This window comes from Paralichthys olivaceus, chromosome 7 (assembly GCF_024713975.1).
Source record: "Paralichthys olivaceus isolate ysfri-2021 chromosome 7, ASM2471397v2, whole genome shotgun sequence".
NCBI classification, from domain to species: domain Eukaryota; kingdom Metazoa; phylum Chordata; class Actinopteri; order Pleuronectiformes; family Paralichthyidae; genus Paralichthys; species Paralichthys olivaceus.
This window is the reverse complement of record NC_091099.1, coordinates 25,762,777-25,781,806: the sequence shown is the minus strand read 5'-3', so window position 1 is coordinate 25,781,806 and position 19,030 is coordinate 25,762,777. Positions and strand designations below refer to the sequence as shown.

At 42.0% G+C, this 19,030-nt stretch overlaps 1 protein-coding gene across 2 annotated transcripts; it reads left to right on the top strand.

Moving 5' to 3' along the window:
- Positions 1-588: 588 nt before the first annotated feature.
- exoc3l1 (exocyst complex component 3-like 1) lies at positions 589-18,086 on the top strand. Of its 2 annotated transcripts, XM_069528782.1 has the most exons (16): positions 589-721; positions 3,372-3,485; positions 8,262-8,437; positions 8,595-8,814; positions 9,911-10,123; positions 10,678-10,877; positions 10,962-11,180; positions 11,375-11,445; positions 12,480-12,597; positions 13,166-13,291; positions 13,648-13,748; positions 13,862-13,978; positions 14,307-14,577; positions 15,198-15,353; positions 15,746-15,879; positions 16,536-18,086. In XM_069528782.1, exons 2-16 carry the CDS (start codon positions 3,443-3,445, stop codon positions 16,720-16,722), a joined length of 2,352 nt encoding a protein of 783 aa, XP_069384883.1. In that variant the 5' UTR covers positions 589-721; positions 3,372-3,442; the 3' UTR covers positions 16,723-18,086. The 2 variants fall into 2 exon arrangements, with proteins under 2 accessions (XP_069384883.1, XP_019934071.2); XM_020078512.2 differs by lacking the exon at positions 589-721 and having other exon boundaries at positions 3,220-3,485.
- Positions 18,087-19,030: the final 944 nt, after the last annotated feature.

The window sequence follows — 19,030 nt, the reverse complement described above, 5'->3', positions numbered from 1 at the left end:
CTCTAACCAGAAGGTCGGTGGTTTGATCCCAGTCTAACCCATTCCAAATGCTGAAGTGTCCATGGGCAGATACTGAACCTCAAAAGGGATTCTCATTGAGAAACGTGCTGCACGCTATGAATGTGTGTTTGAATGTCAAACTACTGTAAAGTGCTTTGAGTGGTCATCAACACTAAAAAAGCTCAATATAAATACAAACCATTAACATGGAACAGTCACATGTCAATCAAAAGCCGCTGCAGTCATTCTGATAAACTGACTGACTCTAGTGGGCGTGGCTTTAAATGGCCATATCAGAATGTTGTAAACACTAACTATCAGATCACTCTTATTGTGAGTGATGAATGGTAGACGGTGAGCCAGTTCAGTTTATTATCACAGCAACAAATAAAATGGCAAGCAGGTTTACTGACCTTCATCAGCATTTGAATTCAAATTATTTGAGAGTCTCCCGCCCTCATTGCTGTGAATGTAAGCCAGATAGTAGTTCTACAGCAGAGGGAGTGACTGAGCTGGGGAGAATCACTCTGACGGCAGTCTGCTGTCACTGGGCTGGGGCTCGGCAGATCAGCGGCCTCTCCGTCCTCAGTGATGTGTCCCCACCCTGCAGGAAGATGTTCTGCACAACATCCTGGTGTGTCAGCCTCTGTCCTGATCTGATTCCCTCCACGGCCCTGGAGGAAACTGTTCCTGTGGCAAACAAACAAGAGGTGATGCTAAGGTGGGTACCCCTGCTACCATGACTAATACAGGATGGAGAAATGGAGGTGGATTTCACTTGAAATTGCACCTCAACTGAACACTAAATACTAGACTGATAATTTGCTCAACAAGGTTGTATTCAGTGTGAAGAAAGTAAGACATTGTAAAAAAAATGATAACGAGTCTCATTTCATCTGACATGTTGTATACATATAAACCTGGTTTTACTTTTTTGGTTAAAGAAACTATGATCAATATCTTATCCTAGCAATTGATCTAATGATTCATTGCAATGTGTAATCTATGTATGTGGTATGTGCCTGGTGATTAACATTGTGATTACCCAGGTCACCAGTTCACCACAGCTCTATGAAGTATCTATCTGCGCATTGTTTTGTTTTTACAACTTAAACCTTTTAAAGCAATCAATTTTTATTTGTATAGCTCATATTAACAAATCACAATTTGTCTCATAGGGCTTTAACAAGGTGCGACATCTCCTGTCCTTAACCCTCAACAGGAGTAAGGAGAACGTAACCCAGGAAACACTTTAACTGGAAAAAAACCTAGAAACTTCAGAGAGAGCCTTATGTGAGGGATCCCTCTCCCAGAACAGACAGAAGTGCAATAGATGCAGTTCTCAATTCATCGCACTGGCCACTGACACATGTAAAGTGTCCTTGGGTCTCTTGAAAGGCGCTATATGAATTCAAGCTATTATTATTATTATTATTATTATTATTATCACAGCAGCAGCAGATACAGTAGCTGTAAACACTCATTGTGCGCTATCTATCCAGCAGCACACACCATACAACGTTAGCAGCTCGCTGGTGAACATGGTGGAGCAGTTGGCAGCCAAAACACCGCATATGACCTTGAACATACTTAAGTGTGATAAGAACTACCTAAAATGACAAAAACAATCCTTGAGAAAAGTTTATTTGATGCATATTTTGACTTTTTAGTTTAGCTTTAACATGTAGGAGGCAGGCTTTATGACATATACTGCAGCCAGTCACCAGTTTACAAGTCCAAAAAGAAATAGAAACAGGAAGTTATATTGAATTGTCGCCAGGGCCTTGGTTCCCAACTCATCACAAACAACAACAAAGCAGTTGTCTTACCCTTTCCATAATCAGAGTGCTGTGTTTGGTGAAATCTTGTCCTATGACCCTCAGGGCCACCGTTCATATCCGTCTACACATGTCAGTGTCACAGCTTGGTTACACTGTCTGAATAAAAAACAGTTATTTCCTCTTTAAATCTTTATGCATTATTCTGATTCATAGGTGAGGTCCCTGTATGTTCAAATTCAACTTGTCATTTAACAGCCGCCCGCACAGTTTCAGATTGCATGAGAAAATGATGGTCCTGTGCGTGTCCTTCAGTTAGCGTGCAGTGGCTGGCTCCAGCTACAGGGCCACTTGGCACGCTCCCCACTGTGCTGTGAAGAGGGCCTGGGCAGCTCGCCGGCATAAACAGGGTGGAGGGGTCAGAGGACTCAACGGGGCTGCAAATAAACAAAGTTCCCTCAGTGGTAGAAGCCAGCACTGGTCAAACAGCTGCAATATATTCTGTCTTATTGTTTCCTTTTCTTTCAACACAATTTGTTCAGCCCTGACCACAGAGCCACAGAGTTTCCCTTCTTGGTGTCAAAGAAATGTCGATGATTGACAATTGCAGTTCTGTGAATCATGACTGATGTCTGGTTTAAACCCTCGAAGACACCTGTCAAGTGCCTCATAGTAAAAGATAAATGGTCTTGGCCTCCATTAGTCCTTGGCTGCTTTGCGATCCCTTCTTTCACAGTGGATTGCCGGTTAATGACTTATGCATTATACATCGTTTCCTTCTGTTGCCATGGGCTTAATGGTTTTCCCTTTACGAGTCAAGGGAACTCTCAGGCTCCCAGAAGGTTATGTGGAACATTACCCTCTGTACACCTTGTAACCAAGAGGCCGTGACTCAACTTCCCCATGAAGAAAATCAACATTTCAGTTCTTTGTACAAGACATAAGAGATGTATCGATCATGTCATCGGACTCTCAGCAATAAGCTGTCCCAAAAAGTTGCACTTTCAAAATAAAAGTTGCAACAGGACTGAGAGTGAAAATGCTGTCTCGATTGTGGAAATACTAGTTTGGCAAAACAATTGTTTTTCCAAAGCTTTCAACCACATCACATGGTTTCCATGAGTAATTGGAGTTTGCCTATGTTATGAAGATCTGTTGACATGCTAGTTCTGTTGCTGTAAAATAGTCCATCTATAACAGAAAGCTAGAAAGTGTCACTCAGCTTCCTGATTACAGGAAGCTGAGTGACACTTTCTAGACAGAGTTCCCCTGAATGCAGCATGTCTCCCTTTATTCTCCCTGTTCCTCCCCCTCTCTCCCCTCTCTCCCCTCCCACCTCCCCGCCCTCAGGCATTATTCTCTTCCCTCTCCACCCCCCCACCCACCCTCTGTCCTCCTCCTCCTCCTGGCTCCCTCCCTTTCCTGCTGGCCTCTCAGCAGAGGATGTGTCTGGGTGAGAGAGTGTGTGTGTGTGTGAGGGAGAAGATGGAAAGCCGTCAGTAGAATGGATATGTGCCCTCTCTCCTCCGCCCTCTCTTCTCCCCCTTTTCTTCTCCTCTGTCTCATCACTATTTCTTCACCGTCCTCTGCCAGTGTTGCACCCTGGACGCCCTCAGGGAACAGGAGACTTGACCGGTGCATGGGCAGCTGAACAGTGAACTTCAATGTCAGCAGGAGATCAGAAGAATGGTGGTGACAAACCAGGAGGTAAAGACACACACACACACACACACTGCCTGCTGATGGCCAACACCCACTTCTTCATTAAACATCTCAGAATGACTAGAGACCAGACAAAGCTGTGTATGACTGTGTGTTGCTTCTCTGAGAGAGAGAAATGAATGAACTCTTAAGTGTCCATCATTTAGGAGTCAGGTTTAGAATGATGCATTGATCTGTGGGCCTGCACAGGCTTTGAATTACATATTGAATATCTGCAAGTCAGCGCAATCCACCCCGAGTGTGATGAAGGTTCCTGTCTGGTTACAGCTGCTCACAAATGGGCTTAAATCCTGAGTGTTTAGAAGTTGTTGAAATAATCGGTGCATTAGTCTCCTTGAATATAAAGTTGTACTGTCCCCTTGTGGTACTAATGCAATTTCAAACAGCTGAGAACATTGTCACCACAAGGTCCATTTTTGGTAGTTGTTGTGCTCTTCATGTGTCTTTTGTCCTGTTATCTGTTGTCTTGCTAAGAGTTTTCTTTCTGTCTAACATTGAAAAGTTTTTTCTTCTGCAGAACAGTTTCTGAAGTAGAAATATGTGACTTTCAATTGATAGTCTGTTGATTTAATCTTGTTGGTGGACTCTGGAGAGAGCAATCAACAAAAGTAACAGAGGCCACTATATAACCAAAGGTACAGGGTTTGGTATGGGTCCAACTCCAAAAACTACAGCAAAAACTACACCACCCACAATGCAACTAGATAGCATCGTTTTGAGATCCTCTTGACCAGTGACTGCATATAAATATGGTGACATGATAGCTCCTCAAACGTGACGCCGAAACATCTGGAAGACCCCCTGGTGGCTGGCTGCAGTATAGTATAAACCCTGCCACCTCCATGTTAGTGGATGGGACACGGACCAAACAAAAAAATTAAAGGACACTTCATATTTGAGGTGGTTTTGTCATGTTTCTGAAAATGAGTTCTTGATGCTATAAAAAAGCCATAATTGGCAGATGAGATGGACTCACCATTGGTAGAGCAGGTGTATGAGCGTGAGCTTCATACTTTGGCTCCTCAACATGATCACTACTGCACAGACCATAATGATATCACCAGTGTAAAATGACAGCACTGGTATCAGAGGTATTTTAGCTTCATTTTTGTGCAGTGGGAGGAAGCGGAGAGGTGTCATCCATCTTTATATGCAGACCTATCCCATGACTGGTATATTGATGTAACATTATATAACATGTAATACTGGTGGAGTGCACCTTTAAAAACATATATTTACAAGTAAAATAAACTATAGGAACACATGAGTTTGTTGTATTGCCTTCAAAATATGGACTCATCATGGCTCTGCTGGGCCTCCACACCAGCTCAGCATTACTGCAGGATCATGGTGTTATAGGTCAGTGGTGATCTGTGCAGCTGTGCTTACATGACGCTCACCATTTTCCTGAAAGTGAGCTCTATGGTTCGTTGTCCTGCAGAGCTGTTGATGATGTAGTCTTGGTAAAGAGAGCATGCCACAAGAGACTGAGACAATCCTGTTTGCGTAGTTGAGACATCCAAACACACAAACACACACACAGTCACGAATTACTCTAAATATCAGGTGCTCTCACTCCCACGTTCTGAACTTTTAGTGATAGACGCTCTGTGACTGTTGGATTTTGTTATCTCTGCACAATCAATGACCCTTTCAACCCCTACGTCACAGAGAGAGGCTGCTCTGTGCTGGCTCATTGCTCTCTGCTGAGTCACCGACCAGTTCATTATTCAGTTAAGTCCAATTATGATTGGCCATTCAAATGGTCTCTGATGGTCTGATCAGCCGCCCATCTCGCTGAGTAGCAGAGGAGAACTGACATCTGATCACCTGACAGGCCGGCGGAAAGCAGAACCACAGTCATCTCTGCTGTAAAAATATCCTCTCCATTAGGACGTAGAGATGTGTTCTTCTAAATGAGAAACAAATGAAAAAAATAATAGGCAATGCAATATATAATTACTTTTGACAGAGATGTTACATCTGGGAACAAACTTTATCACTGCTAACTTATTTCCCCAAACATTTGTTTATAGCAGAGTGCTATTGGAAACATCGAACATAGAATGTCCCCAAGGTTTCTTCCCCGACAGTTTTTACAATGTTTAATGCCTCTCATCACTTTTCTTTGTGTGGTTTCAATCTATCTCAAGAAACAAAATGGAATGGCACTCAGTATAGTGTGTGTCACTCAATCTGGATCTGCAACAAATTGCACATTGTCATATATATATGTATAATTTTGTCATCAACAGCAATTAATTATTCTCAGGAAAGGTAAAGTAAAACTAAGTGAAAAAAAATTCTCAATCTGCTCCCAGATCCACACCAAAATGTCATTACTAGGTCCTTCCATCATTTCTTTTGGTAAACCATCCAGTAGTTTTTAGTAATCCTGCTAAACCCACCCTATCTAATGTCCTATCCCGCCATGTCAAAGCAGTATTCATAAGGGTTTCTTTCTGCAGTTTGCCTTTCAAACAAAAACAACACAGCAGGAGATTCTCTGCTCAGGCATGTTCACAACAGCATTCAGGGGAGTGGTGGTGCAGGATGTAATGTATTCATTCTGCTGCAGACATCACATGGTTTTGTTTACAGCACATCGACACAGACGTCGGCCCTTATCACCACGATGTCTCTGTAGGCCCGGTCATACCAAACACGAGACTGATAATACTTTTAATTTGAATTATTTTCAGGTATTGGATGAAACAATGAAACTGATTTTAAAAAGATGAGCCTGGTTCCAGTTCACTCTGTAAATCAAATTAAAGGTTCAGTGTGTAGGATTTAGGGGGATGGCAGAATTGGATTATGATATTTCTAAGTATGTTTTCATTAGGTTTTGTATTCCCCAAGAATGCAGGACAGTATGTCTTCAAATCTGGTCCAATGTTTTGCCTGAATTCAAAGATGAGCTGATTTGATTCAAAGGTTAAGATCACTTTCATTTGACAAAACATATTTTTGGTCTCCTGAAAGGAGACTTAGAATCTTTTCTAATTTGGCACAACCAATTAACTGGAGTATTTTCTGAATATTATAATTCTTTCTTTATATGGAACAGTAAGTCTTGCATCAGTTCTCAAATGCTTCACATCTCAACCTATAGCTACTCTGTTTAGTTGTAGCTTAGCTCAAGTAAACAATGGTTCTCCAAACCCTTGAGCGAATGTGTTTCTCCACATTCTACTTGAAGTAAGAAAAGAACAACAGAAATAGTTTACGCATACCACACAGCCAGGGACGTTGACCTCTGGGCCACAATGAATCCATACGTAACTGATTTTACTACACTGTGGAGAGATCCTCGTCTTTCTTTCTGTTTTTACGATAATGCATTGAAACTATTTAAACATTGCCGCAAAAAGAGAATTAGATAATTGATTTAGGTTTTTTCAAGGTTGTGATATGGAGAATTTCCAAGTTATGTATAACATGCTGAAGGGGATAATGGCAATATAATTAGACAAAAGTGGAAAAGAGACTTGAAGCTTAGTTTTAAGTGACAAGGAATGAACAGTCAAAAGCAAAAACTTTCTCCTCTCAAAAGCATACATAAAACACATGCACGCTGGAAAATGTCGAACAAATGCAAGAAAAGGTCAAACAATGGAAAATGGAATAACTAAGATAAATTGCTGAATTATCTAAATAAATTAAATAAATTATTATAAACATTAATTGACAAAATGTATTGTTACATCAATTGCAAAAGGTATGATTCTTTGAAAATGGCTTCCACATATGGAATTCATGTCCAGCAGAGCTGCTACTATGAATAGTGTCTGACGAACTGCTGGCAGTTTATACTGTTTCTGTATCCCCAGGGTTGGGTTGGTTTCGACGTGAATGAAGAAATGGCTCCTTATATTTTCTGTTATTTATTTCATTGTATGATTAGAGGGTCATTGTCATGCTGGTACAATCCTCATGAACCCACCGTTCTGTCTGATGTTAAACGAACCAGGGTATTACATGCTCCATGTCCTACAGACCATGAACTTACATTCTTAATATAGAGCCCTTCTGTAAATCGTCTGTAATAAATTAATTCTTTGCTGTTTCTCAGCCGATGTTGAATGAAGTGAGTGATTGTTTCACATGGGAGACGATCACATGCTGAATAGTCAATGAAAACAAAACTCACGTGGTTGCATTACTTTTTCAGCTTTGCAATTGCATGTTGGACTATACTATGGTTTAAGGTGCAAATGAAGGATTTAAGAAAAATCATTTTCCTTTACATTGTGAGATGGAGAGCATTTTCATATTCTTCAGTTTCTGAGGAAATAATGATTAAATCATAATTTAAAAATATAGACACAAGATCAGTGAGTGTGTATTATTTGGTGCAGATTAGCAGACTACTTCCTTTTCCTTTTTTCTATTATAAGAGCTAGACAGTCATGTGTATTAGTGTTTGGCCTTGGTGAGATAGATGATTGTTATAGTTCCTTGTTCCCTCTGTTCTCTAATGGGCTCCACTCAAAACCACTGGTTCTGATTCTTTCTTCAATTTAAAGCCCCGACGCTTACGATTAGAACATTTCCAACTTTTGCAACTTTGAAATCTGCCATCAAAAAAGGAGCATGGTTAACAAAAAGAAAAACGAAATAACAATTGAACCATGTGGCTCTAATTCAAACAGTTACACAAGGATTTTGGCTCTCTATGTCTGGCACATAAAAAAGCTGAATGGTACTGCAGGACAGGAAACACTGACCTGACGTTCCCCTCCTTTGTCTGCTCGACAGACACGGTGCCGGTGGCTGAGGTATGGCCGGAGGTGGAGAGGGCCGAGTGTTTGGCCCGTGGCGCCGCCTTGAAGTGGGCATCAGGAGTTTTCTGTCGGCCTGAACATCTGGAGCGACTGAGCCAGTACAGGAAGAGAGAGAGTCAGAGGACTGCTTCCATACACACCAGGCTCAAGGTGACAACACAGGGACACATCCAGATGCACACAACAAACTAATGATCAGTTGCAATCACAGTTTATCAAATGGTCTCACATATGACGGTGATAGTGGGATTGAATCCCTGTTAAACCAATGCCACTTTATTTCTTGTTATCAATCACTTCCTCCCAGTCCATGGTCCAGTCGTACCTGGAGGGGGTAGGCTGGGGTCTGGAGCAGCTCCAGGAGGCCCGGGTGGAGCTCAGGGAGGTGTCACACACTTTGAAGAAAGCAGGACTGGAATTCAATCAAAACGCCAACGGGGTGAAGCCTCTGGAGAGGCTGAGAGAGGTGTCAGTCAACCACCGGCAGCTCCTCGCTGCTGTCAGCAACTTGCCACGTCTGTACTCAGGTGACACGCTGCTTTGTGGACACAGATAATGAATCAATGCGCTTTTCACATTTAATCAAGTCCAAAATGTCTGATGCATGTGGATGAAGAAACTTTTTTTGGGGAAATGTAATTCATTCTAGTTTACAATAGCTTAAGTGATGTCTTGTTGTAATCACCTTCCACTTCACCATGATCATATTGTACCATATTCCAGCCTAGATCATTCTAAACATACTGTACTGTTAATATAATATAATATAGTCCAGTAGATCAGCTCTGCTGTAAATGCCACTTTGATGAAGCTCAGAATGTTTTGTCATAACTCTGCACCGGTGACACCCAGTGGCAGCTAGCATAATGTGTTGGAGTTGTCTGTCCTTACGTCAAATTTCTCAAACGCAATATCTTTAGAATGTCTTGAGGGATTTCTTCACATTCGGTACAAACATTCACTTTGACTCAGGGAATAACTGATTTGACTTTGGTTGTGAAAGGTTACAGTTCAAGGTCACAGTGGCCTCACCAAATATGTTCATGTTTTACATCAATGTGCTTTTTTAAGATTAGCTTTGCTCAAATTTAGAAGTCAAAGATGAATTGATTTTGGTGATCGAAAGACAAAGGTCAAATTGTGAACGTGATATATCAGGAAAACCCAAAGGGAATTTCATTACATCAGCCACAAACATTGACTTGGACTCAAAGTACCAGATGTTGGCTTTCAAAGGCTCTGCCACTGTGACCTCACAAAACATATGTATCGCTTTGTGAATATTCACTTGGTCTCAATTATTAATTATTAATTGATTAGATGTCAGTGGTCAAAGGTAAAGGTCACAGTGACATTATATGAATCTGGAAAACAAATATTTGAAGATGGAAACTGCCCGGGTTGGCAGTGCATCTGTTCATATTATGAACCATCGAATAAAATTGAAACAGAGTCTTTACTGCTTTTTTCTTTTACCAAACTATTCTCAGAGAAACATCCCTGCTGCCTCAAGTAGTTATGGTGTAATGTAGAACATTTTTGCTGGAAGCTTAGGTTGCATAAATTGTTGACAGTTAGAGGAATGACAGTTCTCTCTCCCTCCGCCCCTGTCTTGTCTCACAGTGCATAGTCTGGTGTTAGAGACTGAGCGTCTGGTGGAATCCCGCCGGCTCCTGGAGGCCCACGCCCGGCTGATGGATCTGGAGCGCTGGCAGGACGACATCCTCTGGCAGCTCCATGGAGCTGCTGGGACGGCAGGAAGTGCAATCAGCAGTGAAGACAAAGAGCTGGTGGCCAAATATTTCTCTGGTGTTGGACAGCTTGTAGACGCCTTGGGTGAGGACATCCTCTCAGTTTACTCAGTAATATTAGTTCAGTTCAATTTGACTCATTCTAAAGCATAAACACGACTAACTCTTTCTATGCTGCCTCAGTGATGTTTGTGATGGCTCCTCTCCCCATGTAAGGCTTTGGAGAGCGATTGACCCGCAGTCTTGATAGGCATGTACCTTGCCTTCAGGCCCTGTGTCTGGCAATCAACGACCAACTCTTCATACTTAGTCTTCCTCCACTCCCTGACTTCCTCCAGATCCTGATTGTCAGTTCTAACAAGACAATGTTCTTTGTGACCTCTGAGACCAGGAGGAGATCTGAACCTCAGCTGCTTCTCCACAGCAAGCTGCCGTCCCTTTGGCCCAATATATTCTGAGCTCAACATCTGTTAACACGTATATGTCAGGGCCTGTCTAATGAAAACCTAAAACACATACAGACACTAACATAACACTATATTTTATGTGTAACCTTGATTTATCAGCAGCATTAATTGAAATAAAGATCAGTCCCAGGATGAGTCTCTAACATCCTCATCATCCCCCCTGTCACTGTAGGTAAGGAGCTTTGGGCAGTGGTGAGCAGTGCTCTGGCTCTGGCCCGACAGAACCCCACACCGTTTGTATCGGCAGTGAGGATAGTGGAGCGGGAGGAAGCCCTGGACCAAGCTCTGCTGGAGGACAGAGGGGGCACCAGGAGCAACAGCAGGCCCCTGCCCCCTGGACGACCTCGCTGCTGGAGAGCATGCTTCTTCAAGGTGAGAGCCAACTGATACAGAACACTTCACCTTTAGATTCAAGATTCTGATTGTGTTCACTCTCGCCAATCGACCACCTCTCAGGTACTAGAGGAGGCGGTGTCTGCGCGGTTCCGTAGCGTGTCTTACCTGCACACGCGTGGCCCAGGTCTGGCAGGACACCTCTCTGCTCTCCAGCACGCTACCATGGCTGACCTGGCCACTGTACGCCACCTGCTGGAGCACTGTGTGCCATCCCACTACCGACTAACAGGAGCCTACCTGAGGGCCAGCCATCGCTGTTTGCAAGCTCACCTGGCACAGGTGAGTGATGGGACAGAAGGAGACCAATGCTGCACCGTGTCACTCATTAATATGTAGACTACACCTCTCTCTGAACAATGACAGAGGCTATTCAACTATTGGAGCATTTCTTTTCACAAAGCTAATTCTTTTTTTGATTTGTATTCATTTGAAAAGATCTCACTATATACATGTTAGTGATATTTGTGGCCTAGGTTAGCAGCTGGGACCTGGAGAGTGGTGAAATCTTTGCAGTGCTTAACTGGGTGCTGCACATCTATAACAGGTGAGGCATTTTTATTTTTGTCTTTGTGTAGGTCCTTGTGCACATTATTGTTGAAGTGAAGTGTAGCAGCTTTGGGCAACACTCAACCCATCAAAGCTCATAAACAGCCTCTAATTTGTATTCTCTGCCCCTTTCCCCTGATAAGCATCTACAGAAGCATCTGTTATCAAACTGTTGTCTTATTTTTATTAGGTTTTTAAGTTGTCATGGGGGATAGAGGACACCGTCTGACTGATAGCCGATGCATCTTGGACGCGCCTGAACCCATCATCACTGATGTTTAGAGAGATTTTTCATTAACCATTACCAGCCCTGTGCAGTATTATGGTGTTATCTTATCTTTACTCTTTATATTATTACATCTAAAAATAATATATAAGTAAAAAATCACTCTCTTGAACTGCTCGAAGGTTAAATACAATATGACAGTGTTAAAAAGTCCCATATAGTCCAAGTTCAAAGTTTTTTAACTTGGCAAAACAATTATTTGTAATTATATAACTTATCTATATTAACATATCTGCAGAGTCTCATCCAGGTCATGGTAGCTTCACGTAGGCAACTATCACAGGCTTTAGCAGAGGACCCAAATGCAGGCACTGCAGCTTGCTAGATGAATTGATAATTTATTAAGAAAAAAACAAAACAAAACAGTCTTAAGACGTTTTCAGACATTTCCTGCTGAGGATCTCTACAGAATTGGGTCCAGACTTTCACTGCAGTTTCCCTTTAACACATGCACTCTGGTCTGAGTCGGACTACTTCTTAGTGCATCTTGGAAAGTCCAAAGATGCAGGATTTCCCCAGGAAGGCCATCCCCCGCATCTATACCACAAAGGAGGAGCCCTGCTCAGACCCATCCCCAGCAGCATTCATTCTGTAACATACAGCATCGCCAAATTACTTCTTTGTGAACGTCTTTGTTATTAAAAGCAAGCAAGTCCAGTTACCTACGTACACGTGTATAACTTTGAAGTTAGACAAATGGACAAAATCCATCAACAGCTCTGAGTGTGACAGTCTTGTTTTGGCAGCCCAGACATGATGGGTCATCCAGAGCTGGTGACTGAGATGGAGAAAGAAGAGCTGGGACCTCTCATCTCCGCCGAGGGCCTGGAGCAGCTGCAGGGCAAATATGTGCAGAGCGTTCGGGTGAGTTGGCTGCAAACTTTCAATTTTTCTCAAGATTTCCAATCAGTGGCCTGAATGAGAGGATATGAGGACTGAGCTGGGTTTGACCAGGGCACTGGATATATGGACAGGAAGTGACTGGGGGAGGAGGAGGGTCACTGAAATGACAGCTGACAGTAAGAGAGAGGAGACCAGATTAAAGTTTGACACCAACTACATGAGTGGCTGATTGAGACTGTGGCAAAATCTGATTGGATTACAGTAAACACCCACAGTCATCTGATAGGAAGAAGAGAGTGTGAGAGAGAACTGTGAATGAATGGGTCTTAGAGAAGGTTTAACTCATTTTAACTGATTTAACTAATGTTCATTACTTTCACATTTTGTGTTCGACACTCATCAGAGGTCTTATTCACCAACACTTTGTTCACCAACAGTTGGTTGGGGAAATCTGTCTTTTGGGGAAGGCAGCTGTGTCGACTTCCTGTGAAAATAATTCCAGTTTGTCTCTGGAAAGGTCAAGAAAGTACTGTAAGCAGAACCCTGATGGTGTCTGTCACTGTGTGTGTCCACGTTGCTGCTGTTATAGAAGAGTGTGTCAGAGTGGATGCACAAAGCTCTGCAGGTGGAGCTGCAAGACTGGCAGAGAGACCAGGAACCAGATACAGACCATCAAGGTTTCTACCAAACCAGCCTGCCTACCATCATCACACAGGTATACAATATGCAACACAAGACACAAAATACAACGACCACGTCCTGAACACACACACAGAAAGCCTGCAATAAGAACTGTGGCACCAACATCCACTTTAAGTGCCATTTAAACTTCACACCAAAGCAGTCAGCTGTCATGATGAGAGATAATGGAGCTCAGGCTGAAGAGTGCAATCAAATCTAATGTCTTCATCACTGTCCACTGCCTGGAGACACACCTACTAATGACACTGTGCTTATTGCTTCTTTGAATTAAATGTAAAAATAAAACCTTTGAGCTCTGTAGCCACTTCTCAGCTCCACAATTCACTTTACACTCTCCGTGGCCTTGTTCTGTTTGTGGGACTGTGACAGATGCTGGAGGAGAACGCCCGGGTGGCTCTGATGATCGGAGAATCCCTTCGAGATCAGACAATACAGATGGGACTGTACGAGATGGAGAACCTTTTGAACAGGTGTGTGCGTGTGTGTGTGTGTGTGTGTGTGCGTGTGTGTGCGTGTGTATATATACCTGCCTTCTGTTTTATACAGTTCACCACTTCATGTCTTCACGTTTCTTCACCTCTAGGTTTCGGGAAGCTCTGGTGGAATTCGGGAAAGAACGTCGAAGGGCTCCAAGCAATGATAAAAACAAGTTCTACCTCCACTACTTGCTGGCGTCGATCAGCAACTGCATCATCCTCAAGTAAGATTATAGCACAGTATAGATTATAATTTCCAGGGACTTAGTGTGGGTCAGTATCATGTCAGTCAGCATCACAACATCCTGCTAAAGTTCACAGTTTTACCTCCAGTCTTCACTCTTCATACACTGCTTGCAGCTTGGAGAGTTATCTGCTCTTTCCTTTACTCAAGGAGAAAAATATGAGTTCTTGCTCCTCTAACAAGGTTTTCATCTCTGCTATTCAAACAGTGTTTCTCCCACAATGAAAAAAAAAAACCTTTCAGGAAAAGCAGGATCAAATCTCAGCTTCTTTCTAAAACAGTTCTGTGTGCTCTTGTGTCTGATGCAGAAAGTCCACAGAGAGCCTGCAGCAGCAGCAGTCATCACGCTCAGCCGGCCAGTTTTCTCGGACCCCTTCCAACCCGCTGGCAGCTCTGGACCGGGCCGTGAGACGAGCGTGTCGCCTGGTGATGGATCAGCTCCTTTTGGACCTTCAGCCTCTCCTCCCAGGCTTGCTGACCCGACCCTGGCTGGTCCAGGGGGACCCCACCCCCAAACTCTGCCATGTCCTGGAACGTCACCTGGAGCTGTACGGCCGCGTCCGGCCGCCCTGCCGACAGGTCACTGCTTTGCTCTGTACTGCATTTCTTTGGGGTAAAGCTGGAGGAAAGGAATGAATGGTTAATGAAACCCAGCGAGTGGAGCAGAAGGACCATAAGGGTGATATCAGAATAAAGCAGAGAGGATTATCCTGCAGATCACTTTTATATTCCATTATATTCACTCAAAATCTTCCCCAGCATCATCTGTTTTAATAATTTCAACTCTCAAAGTTTTGTTATTCTTATCTTATTTTATTTTCTATAGCATGACATCAAAATTACTATGGCACCATATACATGTGAATATTGCTCATAAGTATTTATCTAAAAAAACGATGTAAATTTTTTAGTTAACTATGTTAATTTTGTAAAAGCATCAGGGTTTAAGCTGTTTTATGTAGATTATTACCTGCCCAACTTAAAAATGTATTTTCTCACCCTCCACGATAAAGCAAACCAAAGACAGTGTTGCATTTAGTAACAGTCCAACTCTTAGTGCAGCCTCAAAGCAGTACAGGTTTATCTCTAACAGCGCTGTGAGGATCCTCTGTATTTATATTGGGAGTATTCGTGGTCGTTGCTGTTGAAAAAGTGTATGGTCAACGCGCGCTGCTGAATGTTATGGGCGTATCTTGCAGCGTCTACAGGAGGAGGCCCAGTGGCTGATGGTGGTGGAGTACGTCAGGGCTCTGATGCAGAAGAGGCTGGTGTGTCGCAGCGCAGACGAGAGGAGGCAGCTTGCTCAGCAGATGGCTCAGGATGACCAGCTGTTCAGAGAAATCCTCCACAGCCTGGTGAGATCAGAAGCGGCCACACTCACCCGATGTTCATGGTTCAGGGAGATTTCTCATTAACCATCACCTTTGCAGTATCATGGTGTTTGTGTCTGATTGTGTCTGATTCATTTTTCATGTGACATTGACTGAGGAGAGGTCTGAAACTACAAGATACTCTGTTAAAGTCCTGGTGGGATTCTCCAAAAATACAAAAATATTTGAAACTGGGTTGATAATGGTAGTTGCAAGGTTTCACTGTAGAGTTTTACTGACTGAAGTACTGGTTTGTAAACCTATCTGTGTGAATCAAAATGCAATTCTGATATTATGTGATACAACAGTAACCAATGGCAGTGTTCACAACACCCTAGTCAAACTCAGGTGTGTACAGTAACTGTGTGCTTGTGTAGGAGGGCGATGGGTCGGCACCCGAGGTCAACCCTTTGGCCTTACTTCCTGTCCTTGCTGACTTCATCCGACTCAAAGACCCCACCATGCTGACTCTGGAGGTGTCAGGACTGGCAGCCAAATACCCCGACATCAGGTAACCTGACCCCACCTGACTGATGCTTTGCAGCCTGTCCTGCTCTTTGTGTGCATTGATTAAAGACCAGTTTTCCTCACAGTGTGGTTCATGTCAAACCAGATCCTTGTTACTGAATTAGTGCAAGTCAGAGAGGTTCTGAAGGTCCTTCCTCCCAACAGCCATAAGACTTTTCAACAAGCACGTAAAAACAGAGTAATAATCATTCCTCTCATTTTTCTGAATCTACCTCCTACATATATATATATATATTTCATGTGCAATATATTCAATCTTTAGGTGCAATAATCTCTGAATTGTTACATCCCAATGTATATTCTCTACTTTCATGTGCAATAATTACTGTGAATTTTCAGGTATTTTTGTATATTGTTTACATTTTTCTTCATATATATATATATATATATATATATATATATATATATATATATATATACATATATGTATATTTTTATTCTTATTTTTTATTTTATTTCTATATTTATATGTCTCTATCCTAATGCCCTTCTGCTGCTGTAATGTTGAAATTTCCCCAGTGTGGGATGAATAAAGTCGATCTTATCTTAATTAGCTGATACTAACTGTTGAGTGTCACAATATTTATGAATGCATTGTTAATTAAACTGTTACATTTGCATGGTCTTCTGTTTTCTCAGTGAAGAACATGTGTCTGTACTGCTGGACATCCGCGGTGATGTCTCCAGAGACATCAGAGGGGCCGTATTGGACTTGCTGGAGCAGAGCGCCCCCCCTTTGCCGGCAGGATATCGGCCCATCTTCACTGACATCCTGGTGCCTCCCTCGACCATGGCCTTCTGTCTGCCCACTGCCAAGTGTGCATGACTACAATTGAAACTTTGGCCTGTACTCCATTTTTCTCTTTCTAATCAGGGTGGACCTGATTCTCTGGTGGATCATCAAACCCAGGTCCCCTTAGCTTGTTGATACACTGCAGAGCAGAAACATGCTGTTGAATCTGTTCCTGCTATATCTCAGGCTATGTTGATGGATGGACAACCTGTATTCTACCTGTATTCTCATTATTTATCCAGGGATAATTTATTTGACAATATGTAACACACATCATTTGTATTGGGAGCCTCTCAGTCCTTGATAGGGATTCATCTTCTTCTCCCTCATCTACAGTTTACAAGAGCTGGTCTTTGCTGGTTCTGGTCGAAGTTCAGAAACACATTTGTTTGAACCTATGATCCACTGGAGCTGATTCGATAACAACAGCTGCATTAATGCAGTAAAACTATATTACGGGTAGAACGGCGTCTGTTACAAGTTGTTGTAAATAACTAAGTTGTTTGTGCTACAGATGTAAAGCAATTTTAAAAAGAAAGAACAGCTGTAATGTTCCTGTTGTCACTCAGAAATCACGTTTGCCTCAATTTATGACACTCTCAAATAACAGAACAGCTTTTAATTTGCCCTATTTAACATAAACCCAGAGCCAGCTGCTTCCCGACCATCCACCAGAAATAATATTATTTCTTGAATGTTTTGGGGAACAGTCCCTTTTAGTAACACTGAGCCATTGTATAAGGCACTATTACTGCAGATCTTTCAGGAGCTTGTGACTCCTGGCCAACAGCTGGGAAACCTTAAACCAGACAGTCACACATCTTTACTGGACCTTGAGGTTGGCACATTATCACTGAAGAACCGTCTCATCCGTTCGTATATATGATGCATAGTTTTATAGCATAGTGTTCAGCCTGATGGTCATGGTGTATGTATCTAGACAGAGAGGTGTAAAATTAAATCAGAATGAAACGTCATTGTGCTAATTTCTTGTGTCATTTCACAGCATCATGTATATATAGAGAAGATAGAAGCCCTTAAAGCGCACTGATGCTTTTTTGGGAGAATTGAAGAGATGAAGATTGTTACATGAATTACAATGTACAGTATTCAGCAGGGACTCTAGGACTGTCGACCATCCTACCTGAAGAACTTATGCTGCTGATTCATCCTATAAATCTCTATCTCTAAGTTTTTCATTAATCTCTCTCCTTCTCTTCTTTTATTTTCTCCAAATTTACCAAGTACCATTGTTTTTATTGGATGTTTTAAATCAGATTGTTTTTAAAAGTATTTATTGTATATATGTGTTTCCTAGTGGTATTTCAAAGGATATTTAGCTTTTATGGTTTAATGCCACATTGTAAATTGCTGACAATAAATGTACATAAATGCTTTGAAAAGTAAAGTCAATTATTATTATTGAATATGATTGCTGCAAGTTAATGATTGTCCTGTTTATTGTCTTAATTATACTTATATTCCCTTTACAAAATGTTATATATGTACACACATACACATGTATATATATTGTAGGTTTGCGTGTAGGAATTGTCAGCCTCTGCTAACATACTATACAATAGATATCATGCTGTATACACAACCAACCAATCAATAAATCACTCAACTTTTTAAATTAATTTCAATTTTATTCAATCACACACTTTCCCAACCATTAAACTGAGCATCTTCTCACATTCACAAAGGAGGTGAGAAAGTGTCCGTTGGTTTGTTTGTTACTCAAAAAGCTGAACAAAAATGGATCCAGACCAAGGGGCAGAGCCACGATAGTTTTGGGGACTTTTACTCCAGATTTCCCAGAGAACAATTTATGGATCTTGATTAAAAAACAGGCATATTTAGGGGACTGACATCTATGATATGAGTTTTTGCAATTTATTGTGGCTTGATTGAATTCAAAGGGACTGGTGGAAAGATCTACTGAGTGTAGTTCTAGTTTTAAAGGTTAAGGTTTGGTGTTTAAAAAGTTCACACTCTAAGTGAAGAAAGCCCTTTATTTAAATGTGACTTATCAACATGCACCTATTTTCACCTTAAATCTTGGTTGTGTTAAGAAAAGGTTAGTGTCAGGTTCGGATTCCAGTGGGGGCTACTAACAAGTAGAAAACACATGCAGGCAGACTCAAGACAGGACATAGTGCTGGATATAACACAGACCAGGAGCTGACAGACAAACAAGGAGCAGCGAGGAAAGGAAACATGAGAATGGTCATTAAATAGATATAGGAGAATTATATATATCCAGAATGAGGTTTGGGCACACAGGGCTGAATGGTGCATGATACATCATGAAGATCTGTCCCAGGTAGAGACAGGCAAT

Bases quoted from the DNA above. Each gene is read 5' to 3' on its own strand.
- exoc3l1 (XM_069528782.1), top strand. From the start codon at position 3,443: ATGTCAGCAGGAGATCAGAAGAATGGTGGTGACAAACCAGGAG. The intron at 13,292-13,647 runs GTATACAATATG...GGACTGTGACAG, and splicing joins TGCCTACCATCATCACACAG to ATGCTGGAGGAGAACGCCCG. The intron at 15,354-15,745 runs GTGAGATCAGAA...GTGCTTGTGTAG, and splicing joins GAGAAATCCTCCACAGCCTG to GAGGGCGATGGGTCGGCACC.